Source organism: Staurois parvus, unplaced genomic scaffold (genome assembly GCF_062004578.1).
Source record: "Staurois parvus isolate SC_StPar_1 unplaced genomic scaffold, SC_StPar_1.0 ptg000029l, whole genome shotgun sequence".
Classification (NCBI taxonomy): domain Eukaryota; kingdom Metazoa; phylum Chordata; class Amphibia; order Anura; family Ranidae; genus Staurois; species Staurois parvus.
In genome coordinates this window covers 3,658,636-3,686,519 of record NW_028317825.1, presented here as the reverse complement: position 1 = coordinate 3,686,519, position 27,884 = coordinate 3,658,636, and the positions used below count along the sequence as shown (strand labels likewise).

At 40.9% G+C, this 27,884-nt stretch overlaps 1 protein-coding gene across 1 annotated transcript in view; it reads right to left on the bottom strand.

Annotated features, from left to right (window-relative positions):
- Window positions 1-501: 501 nt before the first annotated feature.
- The window catches only part of LIMK1 (LIM domain kinase 1), a 178,856-nt gene continuing 151,473 nt past the window's right edge, over window positions 502-27,884 (bottom strand). Inside the window, exons 10-16 of the mRNA XM_089657278.1 lie at window positions 25,213-25,344; window positions 24,459-24,518; window positions 24,234-24,299; window positions 11,474-11,609; window positions 6,005-6,060; window positions 5,704-5,861; window positions 502-2,882 (exon numbers count right to left, since the gene is read on the bottom strand). Of these exons, the coding sequence (XP_089513404.1) occupies window positions 2,720-2,882; window positions 5,704-5,861; window positions 6,005-6,060; window positions 11,474-11,609; window positions 24,234-24,299; window positions 24,459-24,518; window positions 25,213-25,344 (771 nt within the window). The 3' untranslated portion in view covers window positions 502-2,719. The remainder of the gene's footprint in view (window positions 2,883-5,703; window positions 5,862-6,004; window positions 6,061-11,473; window positions 11,610-24,233; window positions 24,300-24,458; window positions 24,519-25,212; window positions 25,345-27,884) is intronic.

Here is a 27,884-nt window from a genome sequence, read left to right as displayed (position 1 = left end):
GAGCTGCTAGTAATTTTGTTAACAGTGTTGCTATCATGGATAACAAGTAACAACACAGCAAAAATACTTACCTTTTACTGCAGAACGCATTGAGGGAAATTTTGCAAAACTAGAACGGTTGTGCATGGCAACCAATCAGCTTTTACCTTCAGCTTGTCCAGTTAAGCTTTGAAAATAAAAGATGTGATTGGTTGCAATGCACAGCTGCTCCAAATTCTGGCTGGTCCAATTTTGATAACCTCCCCTCTTTGTTATGAACTCTCACTTGTGCTAGTCAAGTGATTAAAAGCCTAGCCATTTTATGATGTGATCTCTAAGAGGAAGGGTAAGCTATTCTGAACCCAGAGCTCATGCTTACACCTTAGGTCACATGACTTGCATAGGCCAGCCACAGAGCAGAGGTTTTAAAGAAAAATTAGTTATTTCAAGCCTGTTACTACTCTCCTTTTATCCATCCAATTAAGATTATCAAAGTAGCTTACACTGTAATAAAGAAAACAATGAAATGCATGCCTGCTTTTATTCTGAAAATACTCATGCATGCCTTGCTAGCACATTCAAAAACTTGCTAGAAAGGAGGTGGGTCTTCCTCTACTGTAATCACCAATCAGTCTCTGTGTAGTAATAATAAAAGCTGCAGCTCAGACATGAAAGAGACAATTCAATTACTGGGCAGTTTTAGAAAACCCTAACAATTATTGCCCAAAATGCAAATGTATAATCAGTTAAATTACAAATTGGAGTGTACAGTAACCATATATCTTATATCAACTGTTTAATGAAAGTAGAATCTTCCTTCACATTTGAATTTGAGTATAGGTCTGGGTTAAGGTTGTGTATGGAAACCTTTGTAAATCTGTACATTTTATCAGCAGATCTTTATTACAAGAACACCTACAAATTCGATTTATTGCAAAGTATACCAGTCATTGAAGGCAGACAGTTTCTAAGGATGACCTACAGTAAAGAATTAATCTTTCTAATTTATTAGCATCTACTGACAGCACTGCAGCTTTAAGTGCAACTGATTATGTATTCTGTACCTTCAAAATTGATTAAGTGTAAAAAACAAAAAACTGCTTGTCCTCTGTATGAGTGACACCTACATTGTAACATTGAAGGGGTGGATTTTGTTATGTAGAATGCCCACTACTTGATGGACATGTATCTTTTTTATTCTAACTACTGGTGGAGTATGATTGCATATTATGAGGATAATTTCTTGTGCTGCTACCATATTTTGATATGGCATTTCGATGACTGTGTTCTGATTGTTCCAGAGCTAAAACAAAATGGCTATAAACCTGCGATTGTCATGTAAAATTTTCTATTAATGTCAGATTTTTTGTGAGAGAAATCAACAGTTGTTTATAGGAAACCTAGACAAGAACAAAAACCTACCTTCCAATGTGCAGGAAAGGCATGGCCTGCAAAATCCATATTAGATTCGGCAAACCTACATTCAGCATTATATAGTATGGGCATTTCAGCATTTAGAACCTTAAATGTACCAAAAATATCAATATTGATGTGTCCCTTATGAAATACTTTCCACATACATAAGATAAGGCAAAACCGTGGGCTATTTAAATGTGCAAACTGCTGCACAGAGGAAAACAAAGACTTATGGATGTCATATGTAACATAATGGGGGTGGGGGACATGAAGTGCACTTATAGAACACAGCAAACCTGTAAAAGAGAGCATCAGAGGAAGCCTTAAGTAGCCTCATTTCATTTTCATCTAGCTACTGTACTTGCAAATGCATCCCCAAGCTATACATTTATTACATAACTTCTACATACATACTGGCTTTTAGGCAGATAGCCCATTGTTAATTATGCTCTCATGTCAGGACAATTACCATTTTCAAGCTACATAAAATAGAATAGGTTGACACCTAAGTAATGTTATTTTCTTCTGGGGTATACAGAAACCCCTAGAGGTGCTGCAAGTTAGAAACTGAGCTAACAGTGAACATATGCAAACATTTTTATGCTGGTGGTTTTAAAAGCTTCTAACCAATCTATAAGTGCTAAATGTGTAGACACATAACAAGAAATGAAATGTGTTATTTTGTGTAAGACAGTTGGCCTACATCACAAATTCTTCACTGTTTTTATACCCACGTGCATAATGGTCCTTTTAGGTAATAATTCCCAGGCCCAGAATGCTTTGGACAGAGAAAAACCAGTAAGCTCTTCTTGGCAACATGAACAAGAGATCGGGGGTGACAGGCTCAAGTCACAAACATTAGGACGATATGTACAGGAGGGTCTAAATATACATACAGGTATATACACAAGGTGCAGAATGCTCCTTTTTAGAGGAAATTTGAACAAAAGGGGCGTCATGCAGGGTGAATGTGATGAAATGACGCCTTTAAAACCACAAAACTCACACTGGCTTTCTAAGTGGTTTAGTGAGTGGAACACAAAAAGCCTTGTTCATCTTTACCAATGACAGTCCAAGGACCATTACAAGCTAATTAAACTCATTAGGCACCCAATGGAACTGTGGAACTGCAAGAATGTATCTTTGGATTCCCTTCATTGCTCACAAGCAGTACCAGTAAGCTTGGACACAAAAGATCCTCTTCATTTAACCTAGATGTAGGGATAATATTATCCCCTCTTCTTGCAAAATAAGCAACATGAGTTCCCCATACACACCACACTGGGGTATTTGTATCTCGGTTTCTTCTCCATTGCCAGATGTGTTATTCTGTGATTTCAGGATGGGAGTGCAGGGTACTCTCTCCTCTATGATATGTCTCCCAAAAGCTTCGCTCGAGCTGCTCAAGATGTGAACTAATAGGGAGCTGAAGAGTCAAGTGCCTGAGCAATGAGTCCAACCAGAGCTGGAGCTGTGAGAAGCTGGGCCTGCAATAATGTGTGAAAAGAGACAGTGAGGATCAAATAATGTCAAACACATCACTACTACTGGCTAGAAAAATACTACTAGCCACAAAAAATAGTAAGTTAATTTTACAGAGGATTGTTTTGAAGGAAACCTGTGCTAAGATAAATATAGGAACTGCCATTACCAACAAACGCCTGAAAATGCTAGCTACTTGGCTGTCTTCAGCTTCATTGTCCTGGAAAAAGCATGCAGCAAATGAACACAGAACACTTCTTCTGCATATTGTTCTGTTTTTCTGGCTCAGTGATTCAGAAAGTACCACCAGAAGAGACCACCAATAGCCACCTTCCTCATTTCTCCAAGCATATGTTGCTATTAATAGCGCAAGGTACCACCGTCAAAGAAAATCGTTTTTTATAAGAAAAATGCCCTTTTTTAAATGATGACCAACACACCTTGATACATATATTCAGCTGAATTAAAATGTACCACATGAGTGAAGATTCAGGTTACAACTTACAGATTAGGAGTTGGAATATTTCCTTCCCCTTGTTTAAATGTAAGAGGGCCACAAACCAATATGACATAGTAATTTTAGAATCTTTCTGTCATTAAAAAAAAAAAAAAAAAATCAAGGCAAACTGGGTCAGCTACCACGATTTTGATTTTTATCTGAACTGTATTGTCAATCATTATTAAATATTATTAGCACAGGGTACACACATTTTATGTGTGTGGATGTCAGCCTAACAGCTGTTCTGTCAGTTCATACAAAGTAGGCAAAATTGTTAAATTGTGTTCATTTTAACAGCCGATTATTAAGAACAACAAGATGCCTGCAAACCAGACAAGATTGAGGATTTCATATGCCTAAAGTGGAATTAAAGTCTAGAACTAACTAAGCTAAAACTGCACCCCCTTCCAACACCTACACTAACTACCCTGTAAAAGAAAGATGCATACACTTACCTATTTTCAGGGTGCTCTAGTCTGATCATGTGATTGGCTCCCAGCAGCCGGCTTCAAGGGGGAGAGAAGGGACAGCTCACAATGGATGCCCCACAGCAAACCTAAGGGTGACGTCACCGTCCAGGCATTCAATCTGTTGTTGGCATTCTCTCTTCTTCTCTGGGGAGATCAACTGACTAGACCAGAGTGCCCTGAAAATTGGTAAGTATATGCATCTTCCTTCTACAGGGTACATAGTACAGTTGTTGGAAGGGGGTGGGAGCAGCTTTAAGCTTAGTTAGTTTTAGACTTGAATTCCACTTAAAGCATGTGAAATCCTCAATCTTGTCTGGTTTACAGGTATATAACTACACTTCCTTCCAGACAGCCATGCAGGACGGAAGAAAAGCAGCACTGGATGCCAGGGAATGACTCCACTAGGTACTTTTTCTGGGCTGTGGATGGGTGAGAGAGATGAAAGATGGAAAATGAAAGAGTTTAAAAGGGGAAAGGAAGGGGGGGCTAAAGGAGGGCATGGAAGGGGGGATTGAAGGAGTGCATGAAATAGGGGGGACTGAAAACCATCACACAAATATTGCACAAACTATACTGTTTATTTAAAAAGCTGAAGACAATAATATTCTTAACTTAGTGTGCCTTTGAGAGAGTGAGAGGTAGAGAAGGCATTGCTCAGCTTAAGTCTAAAAAAGTGTTTTATTATGTAAAATTATGTACATTGTAGAATACTGCACAAGTTATTTTGTGGCATAAATTATAATGTTTTGGAAATTAAATTATTTTTTGGGTAGTGACTTAATGACCAAGGACAAATGTGGGTCCTGAGATTCCACAGTTTGAGAACCACTGCTCTAGTAGATACCGTATATGGTTCTGAGGTGTGCGCAATGTGCAGCAATCACCTGTTATGACTGTCCACTGACAGTGCATGAGAAAAGGCATCTGTTATTTTTTGGCAGAACTGTGAGAAGCTTTCCTGTAAATATCTACCACTCTGGTTATGCTTCAGCTTGTCTTCTGGTGATTTTTCCTGATCTCCTATCCTTGTTTTGATCTGACCAGACTCCTGGTATCTGATCCTAAATTTCTGTTCTTCCTGATTATGATTTGGCATGAAAATGGAATTCTGCATTTGTCACCTGCCTTGACCTCATGGCTAGTTCCTAGACCATACCTGATTTAGCACATTAACTGTTCCATGTCTTATCAGCAGCTGTCTCCAGTGGTGCAGACTACAAGCCTTTAAAATTGAAGCTGCCACTCTGCCAATTTCAACCCTTTCTGGAATGAGCATTAACATGCCCTTAACTTTTATTCACACGTACATACATTGAACATTGTGTTGTGGTGGCATTCATTTTTAACCCACATTGCAACGCAACACACAGTAATGTACTCCCACACATTTCGGTGCGCTGTATTGGTGTTTTCGGTCAATTGTAGTGCACTGGCAGTCGCCTAAACTGAACAGGCTACCTTCATGCATCACTTGTTAACGCACAACATAAAGCATGTGCTTTAATGCACCACAATAGACCCGATAAATGTAAATGAATTCTAAGATTCTTGCCTTTGGTATAAAACTAAGCTGGACACGGTATACATCAATATCTGACACAGATGTGAAGGAAGATATCAGTGGTATTTCTGTTTTTACATTTATCTCACGATAAACCTTTCCTGAAGTCTATCAAACTGCACCATGAACACACATAAACTGATGTTACGTTGATTCTCATACCAATGTAAAATCTTAACTAATACTTTAGTTATCCAGTTAAGTGTTATATCTACATAAGACTGTGCACAGTCTGCAGCTTAGTTCTTCTGTTGAATGGCAACGTTCAAGTAAGACTAAACTAAAGAATAAATTACCTTTTCTCAGGGTCCATGTCACAGCATAATACTGCACTAGGAAAGAAGCCTGGTGGACAATTTGGGGGGCAAAATCGGTCCAAGAAGGCACGCACATTCAACCCAAAATCCAGTGTGCGTGGGAGATAGTCCGGGTCTGCACTAACACGACCAATTATCTGATGGAAAACAAACAAATTATAAGATCTGTTCATCTCAGGAAGTTATGGCAGGTAAAATCTGAAAATCTTTAAAGAATTGTTATAATTTATGTGCAGAGAACAGACAAAATACCAGAAGCTGGCAATGTAAGTAACAGTACCTCACAGATCACAATTCCAAAGGAGAAAACATCCACTGACTCATCATAGATTCTCCCTGTAAAGAAAAAGAAAGCAACCCAGTTACCCACAGAAAGGTAACATAGGGTATTGATGATGATACAAATAAATGGCATGAATAAGGACCTTGGTCTCATAGCACCCTAGGTTCACACCTAAGCGTTTTCTGCAGTGTTTTGCAGAAATGCACTACAGTCCATTTAACATGAGTTCCTATGGGACATGTTCACATCTCTGTGTTTTTACCTGGTGCGTTTTTTGGAAAGGGTCAGGGACTTTTTTAAACACAAAATGTTGCGTTTTTTGTTCTATAGACTTCAATGGAAAGCTGTAGAAAAGCATGTAGTGTGTTTTTGCAGAATTTTTGATGTGTTTTGCATTTTTAATCTGCCTAACTACAAGAAAAAAAACCCCTGCAAAACACATCAAAACCGCAACGCAAAACGAACTGCAGAAACATATCAAACGCAAACTGCATAGGTGTGAACCTAGCCTTATCACTTGAGTTTCACTTGTTTTTAACAAGTTCTGGAATCAAATATTTCTCAACAGTTTATTACTGTCTATAGGAATGTTAATAACAAAAAAATCTTAAAGGATATATATGAACAAAACCTTTTTTTCTAAATTTAATAAAGTAACAAAGGAAAGGTTAGACAGAAATAGATTAGATATAAAATATATTGATATATAAAAATTTAAAATTATAAGTCCAGTGACAAAAAAGCAAAGTGACAAAAAATCAAAAAAATCAAAAAAAACCCCAGAAAAAATATATATATATATATATATATAATTACAGTCCCGTGACAAAATTAAATCAAATTAAATTATAATATATTTTCCATTTGATTCTTCCGTGTTACTGATCCCTTCACCATCCACCAGTGCAGAAATCAACATTAACCGCACTCACCAGATAATGGTGAGTCACACGCCTTTCAGGATTGTTAAGGGCTCCTGGACCCCCTTTACTTTGTCTGAGACCTCCAAGTGCTGTTTCCTCTTATGTCTAGGTACCTCTTCTGCTTACTCCTCTCACCGAATCCCCCAAAGGAAAATCAGGAAGAAGAAAAGACCATAGCGTGATACCGCAGTAACTTCTCCTCAAATTAATCTCTCCAGACCACTCACATTCTTTTGCGGGGTATAGCCCACTTTTTATTCAAAACAACAGCGATTCTCTTCAAGAATGATCCACTTTTCATGTACACCGATTATACAAGGACCCCACAGTTTAGTGTGCAGCAGGATGGCAGACCTCAGCTACAGACTCTTCTACTTAGGCTAAGATGGCCCCTTGGAACGCACCGCTCGGCGTGCGCTCCACTCACCGGAAATGACGTCAGACGACGGACCAGGCAACCGGAAGTGCGTCAACGCGTTTCGCCCCACCCACAGGGCGTTATCAAGACGTCTTGATAACGCCCTGTGGGTGGGGCGAAACGCGTTGACGCACTTCCGGTTGCCTGGTCCGTCGTCTGACGTCATTTCCGGTGAGTGGAGCGCACGCCGAGCGGTGCGTTCCAAGGGGCCATCTTAGCCTAAGTAGAAGAGTCTGTAGCTGAGGTCTGCCATCCTGCTGCACACTAAACTGTGGGGTCCTTGTATAATCGGTGTACATGAAAAGTGGATCATTCTTGAAGAGAATCGCTGTTGTTTTGAATAAAAAGTGGGCTATACCCCGCAAAAGAATGTGAGTGGTCTGGAGAGATTAATTTGAGGAGAAGTTACTGCGGTATCACGCTATGGTCTTTTCTTCTTCCTGATTTTCCTTTGGGGGATTCGGTGAGAGGAGTAAGCAGAAGAGGTACCTAGACATAAGAGGAAACAGCACTTGGAGGTCTCAGACAAAGTAAAGGGGGTCCAGGAGCCCTTAACAATCCTGAAAGGCGTGTGACTCACCATTATCTGGTGAGTGCGGTTAATGTTGATTTCTGCACTGGTGGATGGTGAAGGGATCAGTAACACGGAAGAATCAAATGGAAAATATATTATAATTTAATTTGATTTAATTTTGTCACGGGACTGTAATTATATATATATATATATATATATATTTTCTGGGGTTTTTTTTGATTTTTTTGATTTTTTGTCACTTTGCTTTTTTGTCACTGGACTTATAATTTTAAATTTTTATATATCAATATATTTTATATATAATTTACTTTATTAGCACATTAATGTTTTTTTAAACTGAGTAATGTAATTGATCATGTGGGTTTGCGCTGGTTTTCATTGTTAAAAGTTTTTGGTCCTTTGTACCTGTGCACAGCAGCATCTCACGGGGATTTGTATGGTAAATAGGAAGTCCTCAGCGCTGAGGTTTTGTTTTTTTACAGAAATAGATTAGAAATGTGTTCTGATAATAACTTTCTATGAGGGGAATTCTCACTTAAAACAGCTTGAATCCAGCTTAAAATGACCACCTCTGAAGGGACTCATAATGATCTCAGAAGCATCTCAAACTGATCTCAAATGCACGCTAAATACATCTAAAAGCAATCTGTATTTGTTTTCCCATCCACACAAGTAATAACTTAAACCGACCATAGCGGAACTGGTCAAAATTAGCTCTGTGTGTGGCCCTTTTTGCACCTGTCTGCCCGACTTTTTCCAACTGCACAATTGAAATAGCCAGATGTAAAATTGTTGGCCAAACAGAGCCTGCATCCAATTGTTTGGGTATATTTACAGCCAGCGGTGGTGGCTGTCAGATTACACTAGCCGCAGCTTGAGATTTCTTTCCATCCGTGCTGTTTATGGATTGAGGAATCTGCTAGATTTTTTTCCATTCTGCCTGTGTGTGTACGGCCAGCTTTAGTCACTTTTAAGCAGTATTAAATTGAAAAGCAAAAATTCATTATTATTGTCTTACCAATTTTTAGGTGTGGTGGCTGCATTTCTTTTTCATTTCCTTTTTAGTAGGCTTTTTCCCTTTTTTTTCCCTCTGGTCAGCAAGTCTGTTATTTTTTAATTTCCTTTACCAGACCAAGCTGTGCAGCAAAATTAATTGGCAGAAGTGCCTACAATGGTCAACTTTGATTTATTTATGTAAAACCATTATCCCAAATGGAGAAAAACTGTTGCTGTAACTTCTTAAAAAGTGTTAGCTGGGGCGATCTTTTGCCCTGTTGGTGTTAGAGCACTGATTTCTTTAATTTTCTACTTCTTTTATGTGCAATTGATAGCCCCTGCATGGGCGTGATTTGTTGCTCCTGTGTTAATTGTTATTAATTAATAAAAACCATTGAAATACAAAAAGTGTTAGCTGGATTTTGGCTTAAATATATTAGTCAAGTCCACCTAAAACTGCAATATATACCATTTCTGTTTTTGGGTTTAATACCACTTTAATCCAAACATCACGTTATTATGAATATATCAAGGCAGAAGTTGATTGAGGCATGACTGAAGGTGTGAAAGCTGAATGTAAAGTCGGCCATACATGGGTTGAAATTTGGCCATTTCAGCAGGGACCAGTAGAATTTTGTCCCTCTGCTGTCAGAATACAATAGATCAGCGTGAGGATTCCCCTATCCACCTCAATTGTGTGGATAGGGGAATCAAGTAATTTTTTTTTATTCAACCTGCTGGTTGAATAAAAAGAAAAAAAAAAACACTCATCTATGGGCTACTTTACTTCCACTGGCTTTACAATGACCTTGCTAAATAAATAACTTCAAAGATAAATCACAGCAACCCAGTCACCAATCAGCATTCAGTTAACTGTAGTCAAACTTCAATTAAGTTGCAATAGGTAAGCCTGTGCTATTAAAAAATCCAGCTGCGGTTTAAATCTGACATGTTAGACAACATCAGGCTTGGATTGGCCACTTTCCCAGTGGGCTGGGACCGCTGGACCCAACCCCCAGGCCACAGACCGGTCCGTGGCCTGTTAATGGCCGGACCGCAGAGCATAAGACAAGTGCCAACCGCGCTCGGCACAGGGTTATCCAGACCGCAGTTGCCGTTCACCTCCCGCTTTGTGGCTGTACCTGTGTATCTTCCCCCTGCTGTCCCGCCCCAGTGTGGGAGGAACTGGAGTCTTCAGAAGTGATTCTCCCAAGCTGATCCAGCCCGGTCCCCCTGGAACAATGCACAGCTGGCCACTCTGCTTAATGGAAAAACTGAGTGAGGAGGGGGCAGGGTCTGAACTGACTCTCTGGGAGGAGTGTTCAGGGGCCACACCATGCCCAGCCTAGCTGTGAAGGGACTACACATGACCTACAGAGAGCCAGAACCACTTTATAGAGGTACAGAGAGAGCTATGGGGGCCCCGAAAGTGTGAGAGAGAGGTCTACTATACAGAGAGAGAGGGGGAGATAGAAGGAGAGAGAGAGGGAAGGAGAGAGAGAGGGTGGGGGGAAGAAGAAAGGGAGACAGAAGGAGAAAGAGAGATGAATCTGTATACAGAGAGATCCCATATACAGAGAGAGACTGGGAGAGATCAACTATATAGAGACAGAAATACAAATCACAGAGAGATCCCATGTACAGAGAGGGGTCCCACAGACAGAGATCTACTATTCGTAAATACAGAATTCCGTTACATGGAGAGATCCTCTATATATAGAAATCTACTATGCAAAGAGAAAGGAGGGTCAGATACATGGATATATCAGCTATACTGAGCAATTGTGTATACAGGGGGAGTGAAACTACTATACGGAGATCCGATCTATACAGAGAAAAGAGGGAAAGGTCCGATACATGAAGAGATCTGATATATAGAGAGGAATCCTATATACAGTGGGGCAAAAAAGTATTTAGTCAGCCACCAATTGTGCAAGTTCTCCCACTTAAAAAGATGAGAGAGGCCTGTAATTGGCATCATAGGTAGACCTCAACTATGAGAGACAAAATGAGAAAAAAAATCCAGACAATCACATTGGCTGATTTGGAAAGAATTTATTTGCAAATTATGGTGGAAATAAGTATTTGGTCACCTACAAACAAGCAAGATTTCTGGCTCTCACAGACCTGTACCTTCTTCTTTAAGAGGCTCCTCTGTCCTGCACTCATTACCTGTATCAATGGCACCTGTTTGAACTTGTTATCAGTATAAAAGACACCTGTCCACAACCTCAAACAGTCACACTCCAAACTCCACTATGGTGAAGACCAAAGAGCTGTCGAAGGACACCAGAAACAAAATTGTAGACCTGCACCAGGCTGGGAAGACTGAATCTGCAATAGGCAAGCAGCTTGGTGTGAACAAATCAACTGTGGGAGCAATGTAAGTAGTAATACCCCAACCTAAAAACACAGTAAAAAAATGGTTCAAAGCAGCTAGCAAGCTACTGGCTACTTTGCAATATGTAGTACAAGCATATGAAGGATTGAACTTGTGAAACATAATATAAAGCTTAGGGCACATTCCAAAAAACTTCATCTAAAAAGACACTGTGTCCTCCTATTAGCTCAAATCACATCCCAATCATGCTCACCGTTTATCATTTCTGGTGCCATCCAATAAGGATTCCCCACCACAGTGTACCGTTTCCTTCTGTCTTTCCGCAGGTCCCGAGCTTCATCTGTTACTAATCGAGCCAACCCAAAATCTGCCACAACCAGACTGCCATCCTGAATGAAAAACAACAAATTATCAATGTAGCATAAAAATCTTTTATTAAGTTGCATGGCAAGAACACTTACTGTTATCTCACATATATATTCTTATTATAGCCAAATTTACCACCCTAACTCCTCCCACAGTTTTTACACTACATAGACAGTAATATACCGAAACGTGCGGATTGCTCCCTGTGCTATTACTTTGTGGAACGTTTCGCCGAATGGTTCACGAAATATCGGCGTTTTTGTGGTTGGTCCCATAGGAATGAATGGCGGAATGTCCTGAAAAATCAGGACATGATTTCTAAACTGCCATCACTCCCTCATTTTTAAGCCCACCTACACAAATCTTGTATCAAAACGTTCAGCTATCCCTGCGGCCACTAAAAATGTCCACGGCTAAGCCATAGTCCTGATAGTTTTCACAATATGACCATTTGTTTGCAACTCACGGCACCCATTGACATTCATTGAAACTCCACTCTAGCCACCTCTAATTTGAAGGGCAATCTCTAAACTGCGACTGTGCCTTCATTTTTAATATTTCAGAGACATACTATGCATCAAAATGTAGGTTTGGGTCTTGTGATTCTCACAATATAAAGCTCTTCGGTGTACGATTTATAATTTTTAAACTACAACCATTTGAAGAGGCAACCACCAGTGAAGTGAACTAGTTGGAGCAGTTTGTTTTTAACCGCTCTTCTCTGCCCTTGCTGTAGAGTGAGTTGCCATAGGAACCCAGGTGTGTGAGCAGGCAGCAGAGTGACAAGCCACTCCACCAGTTACTCCGCCCACTCCAGTTGTAGACTACTGGTGGAGGCAAGAACACTTCACATAATTTCCCCAGAAATTGTAGCTTTTCTAGTTTGTTTTTGCTATCCACTCACATTCCTCATATTCTTACAGAAGCTGGGCAAAGTCATAAAATGAAGAATCTAACTGAATTTAGTCAAACACCTATTTTTTCTGGTGCAGAATATACTCTATTGTAACAAGTAAAGCAACATCAATAAAACATATATACACCCTATGCAGATTGTATTGTTGCTCAGCAAGTGTAATATAAGTCACATCTGTTTTTTGTTTTTTTCATTTTATTGGAACTGTAAGCATTTATGATATATATATATCAGCAATTCAAACTGAGCATATGAGATAAGCAGTGGTAACATACAGTGAAAACCGCATGTAAAAACCTTCAGTAGATCTAGGGGTATATTCAACTGCATGTAGTATAAAAATCCCGATGATCCTGCCAGAAATGTGGCCAGCACCTGCCTATCCTGAAAGCACTGCTAATGTTGCACATGGGGGATGTACATGTATTCGTCAAATAAACTGAATGTGTTTTTTAAGTTGTACTAACACAGACACTTTAAAGTTTTGTAGAAAACTTTACCTTTCCTGAAAAAGCTAGCTTGGCACTGTCTCTTCTGCCTGCAATGCCTTACTACAGAGAAGCGGGGCTGTCTATTTATCTGCATTTATTTATCTGTGATTTTTAAAATAATCTTTATTTCTTATTTTCCATTACATATATATATAAAAAATAAAAATACAAAAAACACATACTCTAGAACAAATCCTGTTACAAGACTATACCTACTGTATATCCCTGACACAAGACAGCCCTACACTACTCCTCCTACCTTGACTTATATTAAATATATTATCACATTTTCATATGACTACGTAAACAACAAGAAGAGAGGAAAAAACAAAACAAAAAAAAAATGGAGAGAGCGCTCGGAGAACCGTTTTATATACAAAGAAATAAACTCTAGTATGTCTTGTATTTATATATGTTCTTGTATTTATATATTATTAAGTCGAATTTGTTCTATGCCGTCCTCCACTCAGAGAGACAAAATTCTTCTAAGTCTCCTACTTTTGATTAAACTTCTCATATGTGCCCTGTAGGGATGTATCCATTCCTCTGCATCCGTAACAAAATGAAAGTAGTTGTAAAGGCATGAAGGTAAATAACCTTCTGTGTGCAGCAGCTCCCCCAGCCCCCTCCATACCTACCTGAGCCTTATCGCGATCCAGCGGTGTGAATGACAGCGTGGGCTGTCCTGGGTCTCTGCCTCCTCATTGGCTGAGACTGCAAGTGGGAGCCATTGGTTCCCACTGCTGTCAATCATGAACAGTCAGCTAATGAGGAGAGCGAGGGGGCGGGGCCAAACCACGGCTCTGTGTGTGAATGGACAACTTTTACTTTGATGTTTAAAAAAAGCTGGTTCAACAAGCTCTAAAATTAAATTTGGACTAAGAGGATCTCACTAAAACTGCTACTACCACTGAGCTAATAATCCCTCAATATCTATCTATCTATTTATCTATCTATCTATCTATCTATACTCACACATATAATGGCTATAGAAAAGAACCACCCCCATTTAAAATAATCACATTTTGTTGCTTTGCAGCCTGAAATAAAGTCAGACACAATTTATGTTTTATCCAGCTGAATTTACTCAGGGCAACTTATAACATCCAAGCCAAATATATAACACCAACATATCAGGAAAAAAAACATCACCTCTCCTAAAAATTACTTGCAAACTTATTCAGGTGTAGCTAATCATCTTCTCAATGGCACAAAAAGCCATTTGACTTTCAACTGTGATCAGCTGTGGTCATTTTTATTAACTCAGCATGAAAAGAGCTTTCCTGGAGCATTTTAGTCCCGGTAGTGCAACTGAAGCAAACAATCAACTATGGGTAGCAAGGCACTGTCAAAAGATCTGCGGGATAAAGTTGTGGACGTAGTCATATGACAAGTCAGGAGATGGATACAAAAAACATTTCAAAGGCTTTATCAATGCCTAGAAGCACAGTGAAGTCTATTATTAAGAAGTGGGAGGTATTTGGTGCAACACAGACCCTCTTGATCAGGGCGTTGCTCTAAACTGGATGAAAGATGCAGGAGGAAACTGGTCAGAGAGGCAACCAAGAGACCTACAGCAACTCTAAAGCAGTTGCAGGAATTTATGACAGAGTGGTCATTGTGTGCATGTGACAACAATATCATAAATTCTCCACAAATGTGGCTTATATGGGAGGGTTGCAAGAAAAAAGCCACTCCTCAAGACAGGCCACATGCAGTCACGACTGATATTTGCCAAAACGCACCTTGAAGATTCTGAAGCCACACGGAAAAAGGTGCTATGGTCAGATGAGACTAAAATTTAATTATTTGGCCTCAACACTAAACAATATAACTGGTGGAATTCCAATATAGCTCACCATCCAAATAACACCATTCCTACAGCAAAGCACGGAGGAGGTAATATCCTGTTATGGGGATGTTTCTCTGCAGCAGCGACTGGAGCACTTGTCAGGATATAAGGAAAAATGGATGGTGCAAAATACCGTCATACTGAGGAAAATCTGCTGCCCTCTGCCAGAAAGTTGTCAGTAGGAAGAAGGTTTACTTTCCAACACGACAATGACCCAAAGCACACAGCAAAAATGACCACACAGTGGTTGAAGGAGTAAAAGGTGAATATCTTCGCATGGGCTAGTCAGAGTCCAAATTTAAACCCCATTGAAAATCTGAGGAATGACTTGAAGACTGCAGTCCACAAATGGTCACCATCAACTTTAAGTGAACTTGAGCAGTTCTGCAAAGAAGAGTGGGCAAATACTACCAAGTCTAGATGTGCAAAGTTAGTAGAGACATATCCCAACAGAACAAAGGCTGTAATAAAAGAAAAAAGTGGTTCAACAAAATACTGACACAAGGGGGTGATCCTTTTCCTAAATCAGTGATTTAAAGCAACAAAATTTAATTATTTAAAAGGGGGTGATTCTTTTCTATACCCAATGTGTGTGTGTGTGTATATATATATATATATATATATATATATACTCGAGTATAAGCCGACCCGAATATAAGCCGAGGTACCTAATTTTACCACAAAAAACTGGGAAAAACTATTGACTCGAGTATAAGCCGAGGGTGGGAAATGAGGCACCTACTAGTCAATGTGTGATGTGCCAGCCTCCTTAACGCTGCCTGTGACAGCCCGAGCCTGTCACACTGTCCAGGATGTGCTGCTGCGGGCTCGAGGGGGGGCCAACTCTGCTCAACTACAGGTACCTCTGCAGGGGAAGTCGGGGGGGGAGGGTCCGTGCTTACTACAACTACTTCTGCGGGCGGCAGGTGACAACTTAGCACCCGCCGCTCGCACAGGCACAGCACACACTGTAGGAATGCCCAGCACATCACTGCGAAGGTTTCCATATCTGCAGCCGCGGTTATGGAAACCTTAGCTTTAGAACAGTGCTTTTCAATTATTTTCTGTCATGCCCCCCCCTAGGAAGAAGAAAACATTTCGCGCCCACCCGCGCGACTGTAAATAGTATAATTTGTCTATAAAATTGTTATAAGTAGGAATAGTGCCCCATCATTGGTGTCAGTGGGAGGAATAGTGCCCCATCATTGGTATCAGTGGGAGGAATAGTGCCCCATCATTGGTGTCAGTGGGAGGAATAGTGCCCCATCATTGGTATCAGTGGGAGGAATAGTGCCCCATCATTGGTGTCAGTGTGAGGAATAGTGCCCCATCATTGGTATCAGTGGGAGGAATAGTGCCCCATCATTGGTATCAGTGGGAGGAATAGTGCCCCATCGTTGGTGTCAGTGGGAGGAATAATGCCCCATCATTAGTATCAGTGGGAGGAATAGTGCCCCATCATTGGTGTCAGTGGGAGGAATAGTGCCCCATCGTTGGTGTCAGTGGGAGGAATAATGCCCCATCATTAGTATCAGTGACACCAATGATGCGGCACTATTCCTCCCACTGACACCAATGACACTTGCTGACCCCTGTTGCAGTATGGTGCTGCTGCAGCCAGCATATGTGGTTGCAGCAGCACCTCTGCACTGCACACTTACCGGCTTTTCCCTCGCTCGATTTTCGCGGGTCCGCTCGGCTCCGCCTCCTCGCCCGTGATTGGCCGCCTGTGTACCTTTCCTGAGCTACAGTTCTGGCGGCCAATCACCGGTGAGGAGGCGGAGCCGAGCGGCAGGAGTGAGGGAGTGGCCGGAGTGACGGAAGGAGCAGCACTTCCTGGATGGATCATCGTGGGAGCCAGGTAAGAGACAGCAGCCCTCTGCCCACCCCTGTACACGCCCCCCTTGACGGAGCCTCGCGCCCCCCCTGGGGGGCGCGCCCCACTATTTGAGAAGCACTGGCTTTAGAAGCAGCGCCCCCTGCTAGACATCTGCAGACGTTGACTCGAGTATAAGCCGAGGGGGCCGTTTTTCAGCACAAAAAATGTGCTGAAAAACTCGGCTTATACTCGAGTATATACGGTATATAAAATTTTGCAAGTGGAGAATTAATACGTGAGAAAGGATTCACAGAGCACTGTCCCTGGAAATTATAAACGCGTTGCACAACATATGTTGGTGCCTGCATCAAGCATGTACATGTGGGGAAACAGGTACAAGAATTTAGTTTTCACAATGACTTCAGCACAATTAACAAACTCCCAGCTCCAATATTGTTCTTGCTGCTGACACTATATGTGTTCCCACATATGTATACAGTAAATACTTTATAAAAAAGTGCCTCGCAACAAAAAAATGCAATTTATCCCATATGTGCAATCTTCATAATAAAGTGCCTGTGCAATTACCCATATACCGTACGTTTCGCTCCATAAGACGCACCTGACCATAAGACGCACCTAGGTTTTAGAGGAGGAAAACAAGAAAAAAAAATATTCTGAACCAATGGACTGCAGACATAGTACAGGAAATGACCAGACTGCGGACATAGTACAGGAGATGACCAGAGACTGCGGATATAGTACAGGAGATGACCAGAGACTGCGGACACAGTACAGGAGATGACCAGAGACTGCGGACATAGTACAAGCGATGACCAGAGACTGTGGACATTGTACAGGGGATGACCAAACACTGCAGACATAGTACAGGAGATAGCCAAACACTGCAAACTTTGGGGAGCAGAGGGGGGGGGGAGCGGGTACCCGAATTTGACAGGTACCTGTTCCCACTTCTGGGGAGCTGTCCTCCCTCCCCGTCTTCTGGGACTCGTGACGGGTCCCAGAAGACTGCCAGACCATTCACAAAGCGCAGCGCTTCTCATGCATGCGCAGTGGGCACCTGGCTGTGAAGCCGCAGGCTGTCACAGCCGGATGCCCACATTAAAGATGCCAGCCCTGGGAGAGAAGACGGTGAGGACAGCGCTGGACCGAGGAGCACAGAAGAGCCGAGCGGCCAGCCCGGCGGCAGGAATTCTGGGCCGGCTGCTCCATATTCGATCCATAAGACGCACAGACATTTTACCCCATTTTTTGGGGGGGGAAAAAGTGTGTCTTATGGAGTGAAAAATACTGTAACTTCTTATACAGTGCATATAACATCACAGTGCATACATACAGTGCATCCAGAAAGTATTCACAGCGCTTAACTTTTGCCACATTTTGTTATGTTACAGCCTTATTCCAAAATGGATTAAGTTAATTTTTTTCCTCAACATTCTACAAATACCCCATAATGACAATGTGAAAGAAGTTTGTTTTGAAATCTTTGCAATTTATTAAAAAAAAAAAAAAACGAAAAAAACCACGTACATAAGTATTCAAAGCGTTTGCTCAATACTTTGTTTAAGCACCTTTTGCACCAATTACAGCTTCAAGGCGTTTTGAGTATGATGCTACAAGCTTGGCACACCATTCCTCTTTGCAGTACCTCTCAAGCTTCATCAGGTTGGATGGGGAGTGTCGGTGCACAGCTATTTTCAGATCTCTCTAGAGGTGTTCAATCGGGTTCAAGTCTGGGCTCTGGCTGGGCCACTCCAGGACCTTCAGAGTTGGCCCGTAGCCACTCCTTTGTTATGTGGGCTGTGTGCTTAGGGTCGTTGTCCTGTTGAAAGATGAACCATCGCCCCAGTCTAAGGTCCAGAGCGCTCTGGAAAAGGTTTTCATCAAGGATGTCTCTGTACATTGCTATATTCATCTTTCCTTTGATCCTTACTATTCTCCCAGTTCCTGCCGAGGAAAAACATCCCCAGAGCACGAAGTTGCCACCACCATGCTTCACTGTAGGGATGGTATTGGCCAGGTGGTGAGCGGTGCCTGGTTTCCTTCACACATGACGCTTAGCATTCAGGCCAAAGAGTTCAATCTTTGTTTCATTAGTTCAGAGAGTTTTGTTTCTTATGGTCTGAGAGTCCCAAAGGTGGCTTTTGGCAAACTCCAGGCGGGCTGCCATTTGCCTTTTACTGTGGAGTGGGTTCTGTCTGGCCACTCTAGCACACAAGCCAGATTGGCTTGAACAATATATTCATTTAATGTACTAATCAATTTATTTGCCCATTTTTCATATTGTGGTAAAACCATATTAGTTTCTCTACTGCAGGAGTATAGTTACTAGTATGGTCAATTTTATTTAATTTACTTCATTCGTATTGGACCTCACAAGATGAGCTGGCTTGTGGGCTATAGTAAAATTGCATCTAATGTATTATGTCTGAAAACTGAGCTACAGGAAATCAGCGCTAGTCTTATCAGTGTCGATTGTTACCGTGACAACAATTAGGGAGTTTGATATAAATTAGCGGCAGAGCGTCCAATGGCCACTCCTAATGAAGTCACGTGTTGTGACATACCACGTAGGGTGGACCAATGACGTCAAGCCGCATGGCTAAAAATTTGCGAGCTGCCATTTTGTGAGTCACCATAGAACCCTGGATGTATTTTCTGTGGAAGCTTTTCAACTGCAGTGTCCCAGTTTAGACACTTTTTATGTGAGTGTACTCAATCTTTTAATAAATATTGGTTGTTATAATTGACACACTATGATGGGTGTTTTTTCTACATGCTCGGAGGATATGTTGGATAATAAATAGGAAGACTATTTCAACCCCTACCCAGGTTAAAAGGGAAAAGCACAATTGACCTAAATATATATAGGTCAAATCAAGGTGGTGAGAGTACATATGTATGTCGGTGGAGGAGAAACACAGAAGGGTTTGAGCAGCTTTTAGAAGAATTGATATAATTTGTCACATAAGGATTTTCTTTGTCATATAGGATCTCTATGTCACAAATTGTTTATGTATGCACTGTGATGTTATATGCACTTTATAAGAAGTTATATGGGTAATTGCACAGGCACTTTATTATGAAGATTGCATTTTTATGTCGTGCAGCACTTATTTATAAAGTAGGTAGAATCATTTATTGCATGGATGGAGTAGCACTAAAGCCAGAGTGTCATGCCATGTTCGGACACCAGGCAGCACAACGTCCTTGGTAGCTATGACAATGTCGGCTGCATTTCTTCAGTGATTGCTAAAACACATCCTCGGTCCCATTCAGCTGCCAGCTGGGAGATTTCTATCATTGACCAAATATACCCATTGTGAACTGGCAATTATTCTTTTATAATTTGCACATGTCAGAATTCCTATTGAAACTTTAGCATTTTTATGAATTAGGTACACACTGTTTTATAGAGGCCACAACACCAGAAAAGTGTTGTAAATACTTTATTAAATTGCCCTCTACGAGTTATCAAAACAGAAAGTATGGCAAAACCAGTCTGCCTTCAGGCTCACTTTGAAACCTCAGACACAGCCATTCAATAAGGGGTCAGTCACTACTCTGACTCATTCATTTATTTGTGTATATTGTTAGTTGCACTATTGATTTCAGTAAACAATGGGGTATTTACAACAGAGAGGCTAAGGAGACTCTGGAAAACATGAGCCTAACGCTCCAGCTGCTGCTTCAAAAAGAGAGATATTTTTTTAAAAAATGTTTTAATACAAAACCACCACATTCCCTTTAAAAAGTGCTTCTTACAATATGCAGGTAAAGTGCATGATAAAGTGTGCTATTATCTGCTGCCCTTTATTCCTACAGAAAAAATAGGCCAGGGCTCATTTTAATTTGAGCTGCAAAGCATGGTGGTCTGAACAGCCTACATAGACACCACTCCAATTTTGATTGTTCCTGCGTTTACATGCAGTTAAAAAAACTTGTGTTACCTTTAGGCAGACACGGAGATGTGAATGGGCCATTAAACTGGGAGCCTCTTTTCTCCAGCTATGTTCTGATTTTATGTATTGTTACAGTGTGTTTCTGGTGTACTCCCTTTAATAAATTACTGCAAAATATGCTGTTGAGATATAAATAAAATATAATGTTGAAGATTATGATGATGAAATACTGGAATAGTAATAGCCCTAGGGGCCTGTCTAGTATCCAGGGGGATATAGTGTGGGATTCTTTTGGTGGCTTTCCTTTGAGCTCCCTCACTTTATGCCCCTTTATGGGCACTCCCCTAGTCCTATCCAGATTTTCCTTTGGGCTGCAGAATTTCTTTTTTCACCTTTGTGATAGTGCACTGATGGGGAGAGAGGAAATGGGTGGGGGTGCATACCAGCATTGGTGGAGCATGTGCCATCACTTGGTATTTGATGCTGTTTACCTACCTGACAGAGATCCCCATCAGGAAATGAGAAAACTGAGAGGAAGTGAGTGATGACGCCAAGTGGCTTGCTGGAAGCGTATGACGTAGGTGCCATGATGCTTGTAGGGCCGTCACGATTGGTTGCTAAATTGGCGGTGGGGGTGATTCATATATAATGGGGTTGTGGTAAGTCTTCCCTGTTCCCTTTGAAAGGAACCATTACTTATTTGTGCATTGGCCCATAATTTTGCCTATATGCGCCCATATATTATTCATTGCCTTTCTACTAGCTTGTTAAGGCCATGAGGTACTCATATCCCCATAGCTGGCCTGTTGGCCTCAATTGCCTTGTCTGCCCCTTTGTTCACAGCCAGTTATATAGCCTCTACTATTACATATATTAGCCACATGGGAGCTTATTATCCAAGATATATAGGACTTACATTGTCTTTCTCCCCCTTTCTTTCTCACCCATGCCCTACAAAAATTTTACATTTTATTTATGCAGATGCTTGCTATTTAATATATAGCTGTATTACTTTTAATTTTAAATCATGCAGACACTCCCTGCAATTAAGTTCCTTGTGGGCGGGTGGAGGCCTAGGTGTCCTGCTCATGTGTGTACATGGACCCTTCAGCTCAAATTGTTATTACATATAAAATTGGATGATAAGTAATAGGAAATTATTATTAATATGCAAGTGCATTATGTGGATACATATATACTGTACAGGATGCCAGGGATGTGTCCTGAACAGCAGGGATGTTTCCCCATTATTTGGGTTGTGGCACCTTTAAGGGAGATGGTTTGCAGTCATTGTTGAGTACTCAGGGGTTCTCAATTATGCAGGGTGAGGGGTTTCAGGGAAGTCTGGTTGATAAAAAAGGATTGATTTCAGTATTCTCTGGATTTCTAAACCCTTATTAGGGACCCGGAATTTTGGAGGTTTCAAGAATCTTGGGTGGGAAGAACCTCCAAATCCTGATTACAGGTACTTTGGTTCTGAAGGGGTTAAGAGAACATCTGAGTCCAGAAAAGTAAAAGGAAACAGTCAGCATCTGGCTGTGAGAGAGAGAGAGAGCTGAAAGCACTCGAGTGAGCTGAGCGAATAAAGCTTGGGATCGAACCACGGATGCTGAAATGTGTATACCTCCTCTATGGGACCCCTGAAGCAGATGGGATGCCCTCAAAGTCCAGTGTGGATCTGGTATAGTGGCAGTGAGGCAAAACCTTGTTATTCCATTATACCAGAGTTATGCACTATTTTGTGTCCATTTGCTGAAGTAAGCGGTTTTGATTTCTGGACTGTTTGCAAGTTTCAATAAAGACCGTCAATTTTACAAGTACCTGGCGATGATCCTGAGCTCCCATATCACAATAAACATAGGAAGACAATTTAGAAGATAATCTGTCTGATAATGTTTTTGAATGTTATTTGTCTGATGTACTTTATATGAGTTCTTTTATACACAGAACCTCACTTGAACCCCTGAAGAAGAGTTACTTCTCAAAAGATGTTGGGTTCTTTCCACATACACTATATTGCCAAAAGTATTGGGAAACCCCTCCAAATCATTGGATTCAGATGTTGCAATCACCTCCATGGCCACAAGTGTATACAATCAAGCACCTAGGCATGCAGACTGCTTCTACAATCATTTGTGAAAGAATGGGTCGCTCTCAGGAGCAAAATGAATTCAAGCATGGTACCGTGATAACCAACTGTGCAATAAGTCCATCTGGGAAATTTCCTTGCTACTAAATATTCCACGGTCAACTGTTAGTGGTATTATAACAAAGTGAAAGCAACTGGGAACAACAGAAAGTCAGCCATGAAGTGGTAGGCCATGTAAAATCACAGAGCGGGGTCAGCGCATGCTGAAGCGCAGTAAGCAGAAGTTGCCAACTGTCTGCAGAGTCAATAGCTAAAGACCTCCAAACTTCTTGTGGCCTTCAGATTAGCACATAAACAGTGCATAGAGAGCTTCATAGAATGCGTTTCCATGGCTGAGCAGCTGCATCCAAACCTTACATCACCAAGTGCAATGCAAAGCATCGGATGCAGTGGTGTAAAGCACGCCACCACTGGACTCTAGAGCATTAGAGACATGTTCTCTGGAGTGATGAATCACGCTTCTCTGGGTGGCATTCCGACGTACGTGTCTGGGTTTGGTGGTTACCGGGAGAACGATACTTGCCTGACTGCACTGTGCTAAGTGTAAAGTTTGGTGGAAGAGGGATTATGGTGTGGGGTTGATTTTTTAGGGGTTGGGCTTGGCCCCATAGTTCCAGTGAAGGGAACTCTTAAAGCATCAGCATACCAAGACATTTTGGACAATTTCATGCTCCCAACTTTGTGGGAACAGTTTGGGGATGGCCCCTTCCTGTTCCAACATGACTGCGCACCACTGCACAAAGCAAGGTCCATAAAGACACGGATGAGCGAGTTTGGGGTGGAGGAACTGGACTGACCGCAACCCGATAGAACACCTTTGGGAAGAATTAGAGCAGAGACTGCGAGCCAGACCTTCTCATCTGACATCAGTGTCTGACCTCACAAATGCGCTTCTGAAAGAATGGTCAAACATTCCCATAGACACACTCCTAAACCTTGTGGACAGCCTTGCTAGAAGAGTTGAAGCTGTTATAGCTGCAAAGGGTGTGACAACTCAATAGTGAGTCCTACGGAATAAGACTGGAATGCCATTAATGTTCATGTGCGTGTAAAGGCAGGTGTCCCAACACTTTTGGCAATATAGTGTAGTACTGGCTTTTGATGTACATACAAAATCACTTTGTGATAATATGTGGGTAATAGTGGGGTGCTTGATGGCAATGTGATTGAAACTTGTCTGTCTTCTTGTTTTTATACCTTTTTTAATGAATTTGTTAACAATAAATCTCAGATGATTTTACAAAAATACACATTTTTATGTCATAATAATGTCTAAAAAGTCACATATTTTCTTAATTATTATGGTTTAATGGGATGTTGGCAATATGTAAATATACCCAATTATTCCAAATACATCTTCTGACATAAATAGCCATATTGTTTATTTTTAACAGAAATCTTATCTTACCTGTCTATGTAAATATACCCAATTATTCCAAATACATCTTCTGACATAAATAGCCATATTGTTTATTTTTAACAGAAATCTTATCTTACCTCTCGCACAAGGCAGTTGTGAGAATTCAAGTCCCGATGGATTATATTCATAGAATGGAGGTAGGTCTGAAAAGCAAAAAACATTTGCTCTTTAGGAGGAGACACAAATGGGTCCTGTAAAACAGGGATTTTGTACAGTATGTAAAGCTATGACTTACTACCAAATACACAAGAAGGATTCTGGAGAAATAAGTAATACACCTGCAATATATACTAAAGACTCACCATTCCAGCAGCTATATCTCTGGCAAAGCTAACCCTTTGATTCCAGGGATATTGAGCATCCTGCAGATATATATTTAAAAATAAAAGTTAACAAGTTCTTGTTCACAAATAATCAATATTTATGTGAATGTATGTCAGCTGAATGTCAATGATATACATTTAATGCCAAATAATGAAAACTGACACAGCTTTGGTCCTCACTTTATTCAAGACTAGAAAGATACGTTTTGGCTAAGCCCCAATCTTTGCGATCAATGAAAACATACATTTATTTATACCAGGTTTGGATTTCTGATTGTGACCCCATTGCGTAGATTTTCCTTATCTTCCTGTTACTGCAATACTTGTACAAAAATAGGGAGTGTAGTTGTTACTATGACAGAAAGGCAATGGTGGCAATAAAAGCATTGTTAGGAGTTCTATTCCTTTCCCCAAACTGCTAAAAATGTATTTTGGCTGTGTCTTTGTAGGAGAGATTTTCAAAAATTTCCTGTCCTGACAATAAGTGGGGGCTCATCTTCTCAGCTGGGACACAGACAAATAAAATCCTGCTGGACGCTCTATCCCTCTCCACTCTAGCAAAGAACAAACAAACTCTAGGCCCATTGGGATGTACTATGAAAGGCTGCTGTATATTTCTGTGTTTTAAAATTGCCTTCTGACATATGAATTATAGTCCATAGTGTACATTTCTCTATTGGCTTGTGTGCTTCAAGCAATGAATGAAAGTATAAAAACAATGCACAATGCCCACCATGCCCTTTATCACTCTTCGCAGGGTGCCTCCAGGGATGTATTCTGTTATGAAGTTCAATCTTTTGTCCTTATAAAGCACTCCGATAAATTTCAGCACGTTTGGGTGTTCCAGGCAGCGCATTACCTTCACCTGTCAAACAAATAAAAGTTACAAACACAGTTACCTAGATACCAATTTATGTGACTCATGGCAGAGAGATTTAGTGGTCTCCACTCTGTGCATCCAAAATGATTATTCTATTAAAATTATTGTATTATCTACTTGACTAGAATACATTAGGATGATTTACCAAGAAGAGAATGTTCACTTAGCAAAGTGAATAAAGTGGAACTGTTTTCAGGCAAGCATTACCCGCTTTACCGCTGCCCTATAGCAGAAATACTGCTACAGGGCAGAAGGTGCGCAAAATCATGTATATAAGTAATACCTCTGTTTACAAATGCCTCGTTTAACGTAATTTTCGGTTTACGAATGAAAATCCATTGAAAATAATGCCTCGGTTTACAAATGTTTTACGATTTGTTTTCGCAATACGAAGTGTATGTCAGTGTATGTCATTATTGTTATCTCACATATATATTCTTATTATTATAGCCAAATTTTGCACCCTAACTCCTCCTACAGTTTTTACACTACATAGACAGTAATATACCGAAACGTGCGGATTGTTCCCGATTGGTGTGCTATTACTTTGTGGAACGTTTCACCGAATGGTTCACGAAATATCGGCGTTTTTGTGGTGAAATTGGTCCCATAGGAATGAATGGCGGAATGTTCAAAACTAGAGTGGGAGCTGACAAAAGCTAGAGTGTGAGCTGAAAAATCAGGACATGATTTCTAAACTGCCATCACTCCCTCATTTTCAAGCCCACCTACACAAATCTTATATCAAAACGTTCAGCTATCTCTGCTGCCACTAAAAATGTCCATGGCTAAGCCATAGTCCTGATAGTTTGCACAATATGACCATTTGTTTGCAACTCATTGACATTCATTGAAACTCCACTCTAGCCACCTCAAATTTGAAGGGCAATTTCTAAACTGCGACTGTGCCTTCCTTTTTAATATTTCAGAGACATACTATGCATCAAAATTTAGGTCTTGGTCTTGTGATTCTCACAATATAAAGCTCTTCACTGTAGGATTTATAGTTTTTAAAAGAACAACCATTTGAAGATGCCAGTGAAATGAGCAATTTGGAGCAGTTTGTTTTTAACCGCTCTTCTCTGCCCTATTTGAAATCTAATTTTGAATTCGTGACAGTTTGGCCGGCTTCTGTTTAAAGGTTTGGAAATATGCTTTCTACAGTAGAGAGTATTTCAGGTGATAATGCTGCTAATGTTTTTATAAATGTATGTTTTAATGTAACTGTGAAGCACTTTGGCCAACAACATTGCAATTAAATGTGCTATATAAATAATTAAAAGTTGAAATGCATTTCTCACTCTATCAAGCTTGCCATGTGCACTTTTTAAATTTGATCAATCAATTGGTTAGTGTAATGTTTACTATCTTTACTCACTCCAAACACTCCACACAGTTACTCTGCCCACTCCATAAAGTTACTCTGCCCAGTCCAACCTTTTCCCAGTTACTCCAGCCACTCCAACCACACAACAGTTACTGAAGCCACTCCACCCAGTTACTCAGCCCACTCCAGTTGTAGACTACTGGTGGAGGCAAGAACACTTCATACAATTTCCCCAGAAATTGTAGCTTTTAAATGCAATTGCCTGTTTTTTTTCTTTGCTACAGCTCACATAGCTGTCACTTTCCCTGGAGTTAACAGAAACTTTGTTTCTTTTAAGAAACTAAAAGGAAACATTGTTTCTCTTAACTCAGGGAAATAAACTAAAAGAAACTTTCTTCCTTTTAGCTGGGGGGGAAGTGACAGCTGAAATTCTGAGCTACAGTGAAGAAAAAAAAAGTGGTAATTACATTTAAAAACCGGCACCATAATAAAAAGCCCTTCGGGTCTTGTATGGATCTTGAGGGGAACTCCCATGCCAAAATTTAAAAAAAAAGGGCCTGAAGGTCTCCCCCCCAAAATCCATACCAGACCCTTATCCGAGCACGCAGCCCGACAAACCAGAAAGAGGGAGGGGGGGCGAGCAAGCGTGAGCACCCCCCCAAACCATACCAGTCCACATGCCCTCAACATGGGGGGGTGCTTTGGGGCATGTTGATGGGGACAAGGGCCTCTTCCCCACAACGCTGGCTGGTGGTTGTCGGTGTGTGCGGGAAGGGGGCTTATTGGAATCTCGAAGCCCCCTTTAACAAGGTGGTTTGACAGTTCTTAAACATGTAAGGGGCGGGGCCACTCGGGGACATCATCCAAGTGACCCCACCCCATGTGACATCATTGATGTCACATGGGATGGGGTCACATGCGTGATGTCCCTGGGTGGCCCCACCCCTTACCTATTTAAGAACTGTCAAACCACCAGAGCAGGCAGAAGGCTGGAAACCATCGTCAGAAGCGGAGCATTTTTAAAAAAATTCTTTTAAAGGGTCCGGTACGGATTTTGGGGGGATCCCCACGCCATTTTTGTTTAAATTTTGGCGTGAGAGTTCTCCTCAAAATCCATACCAGACCCGAAGGGCTTGGTATGGATGGGAGGAGGGACCCCACGCCGTTTCTTTAATTATTTTTTTAATTGCCAGCAATT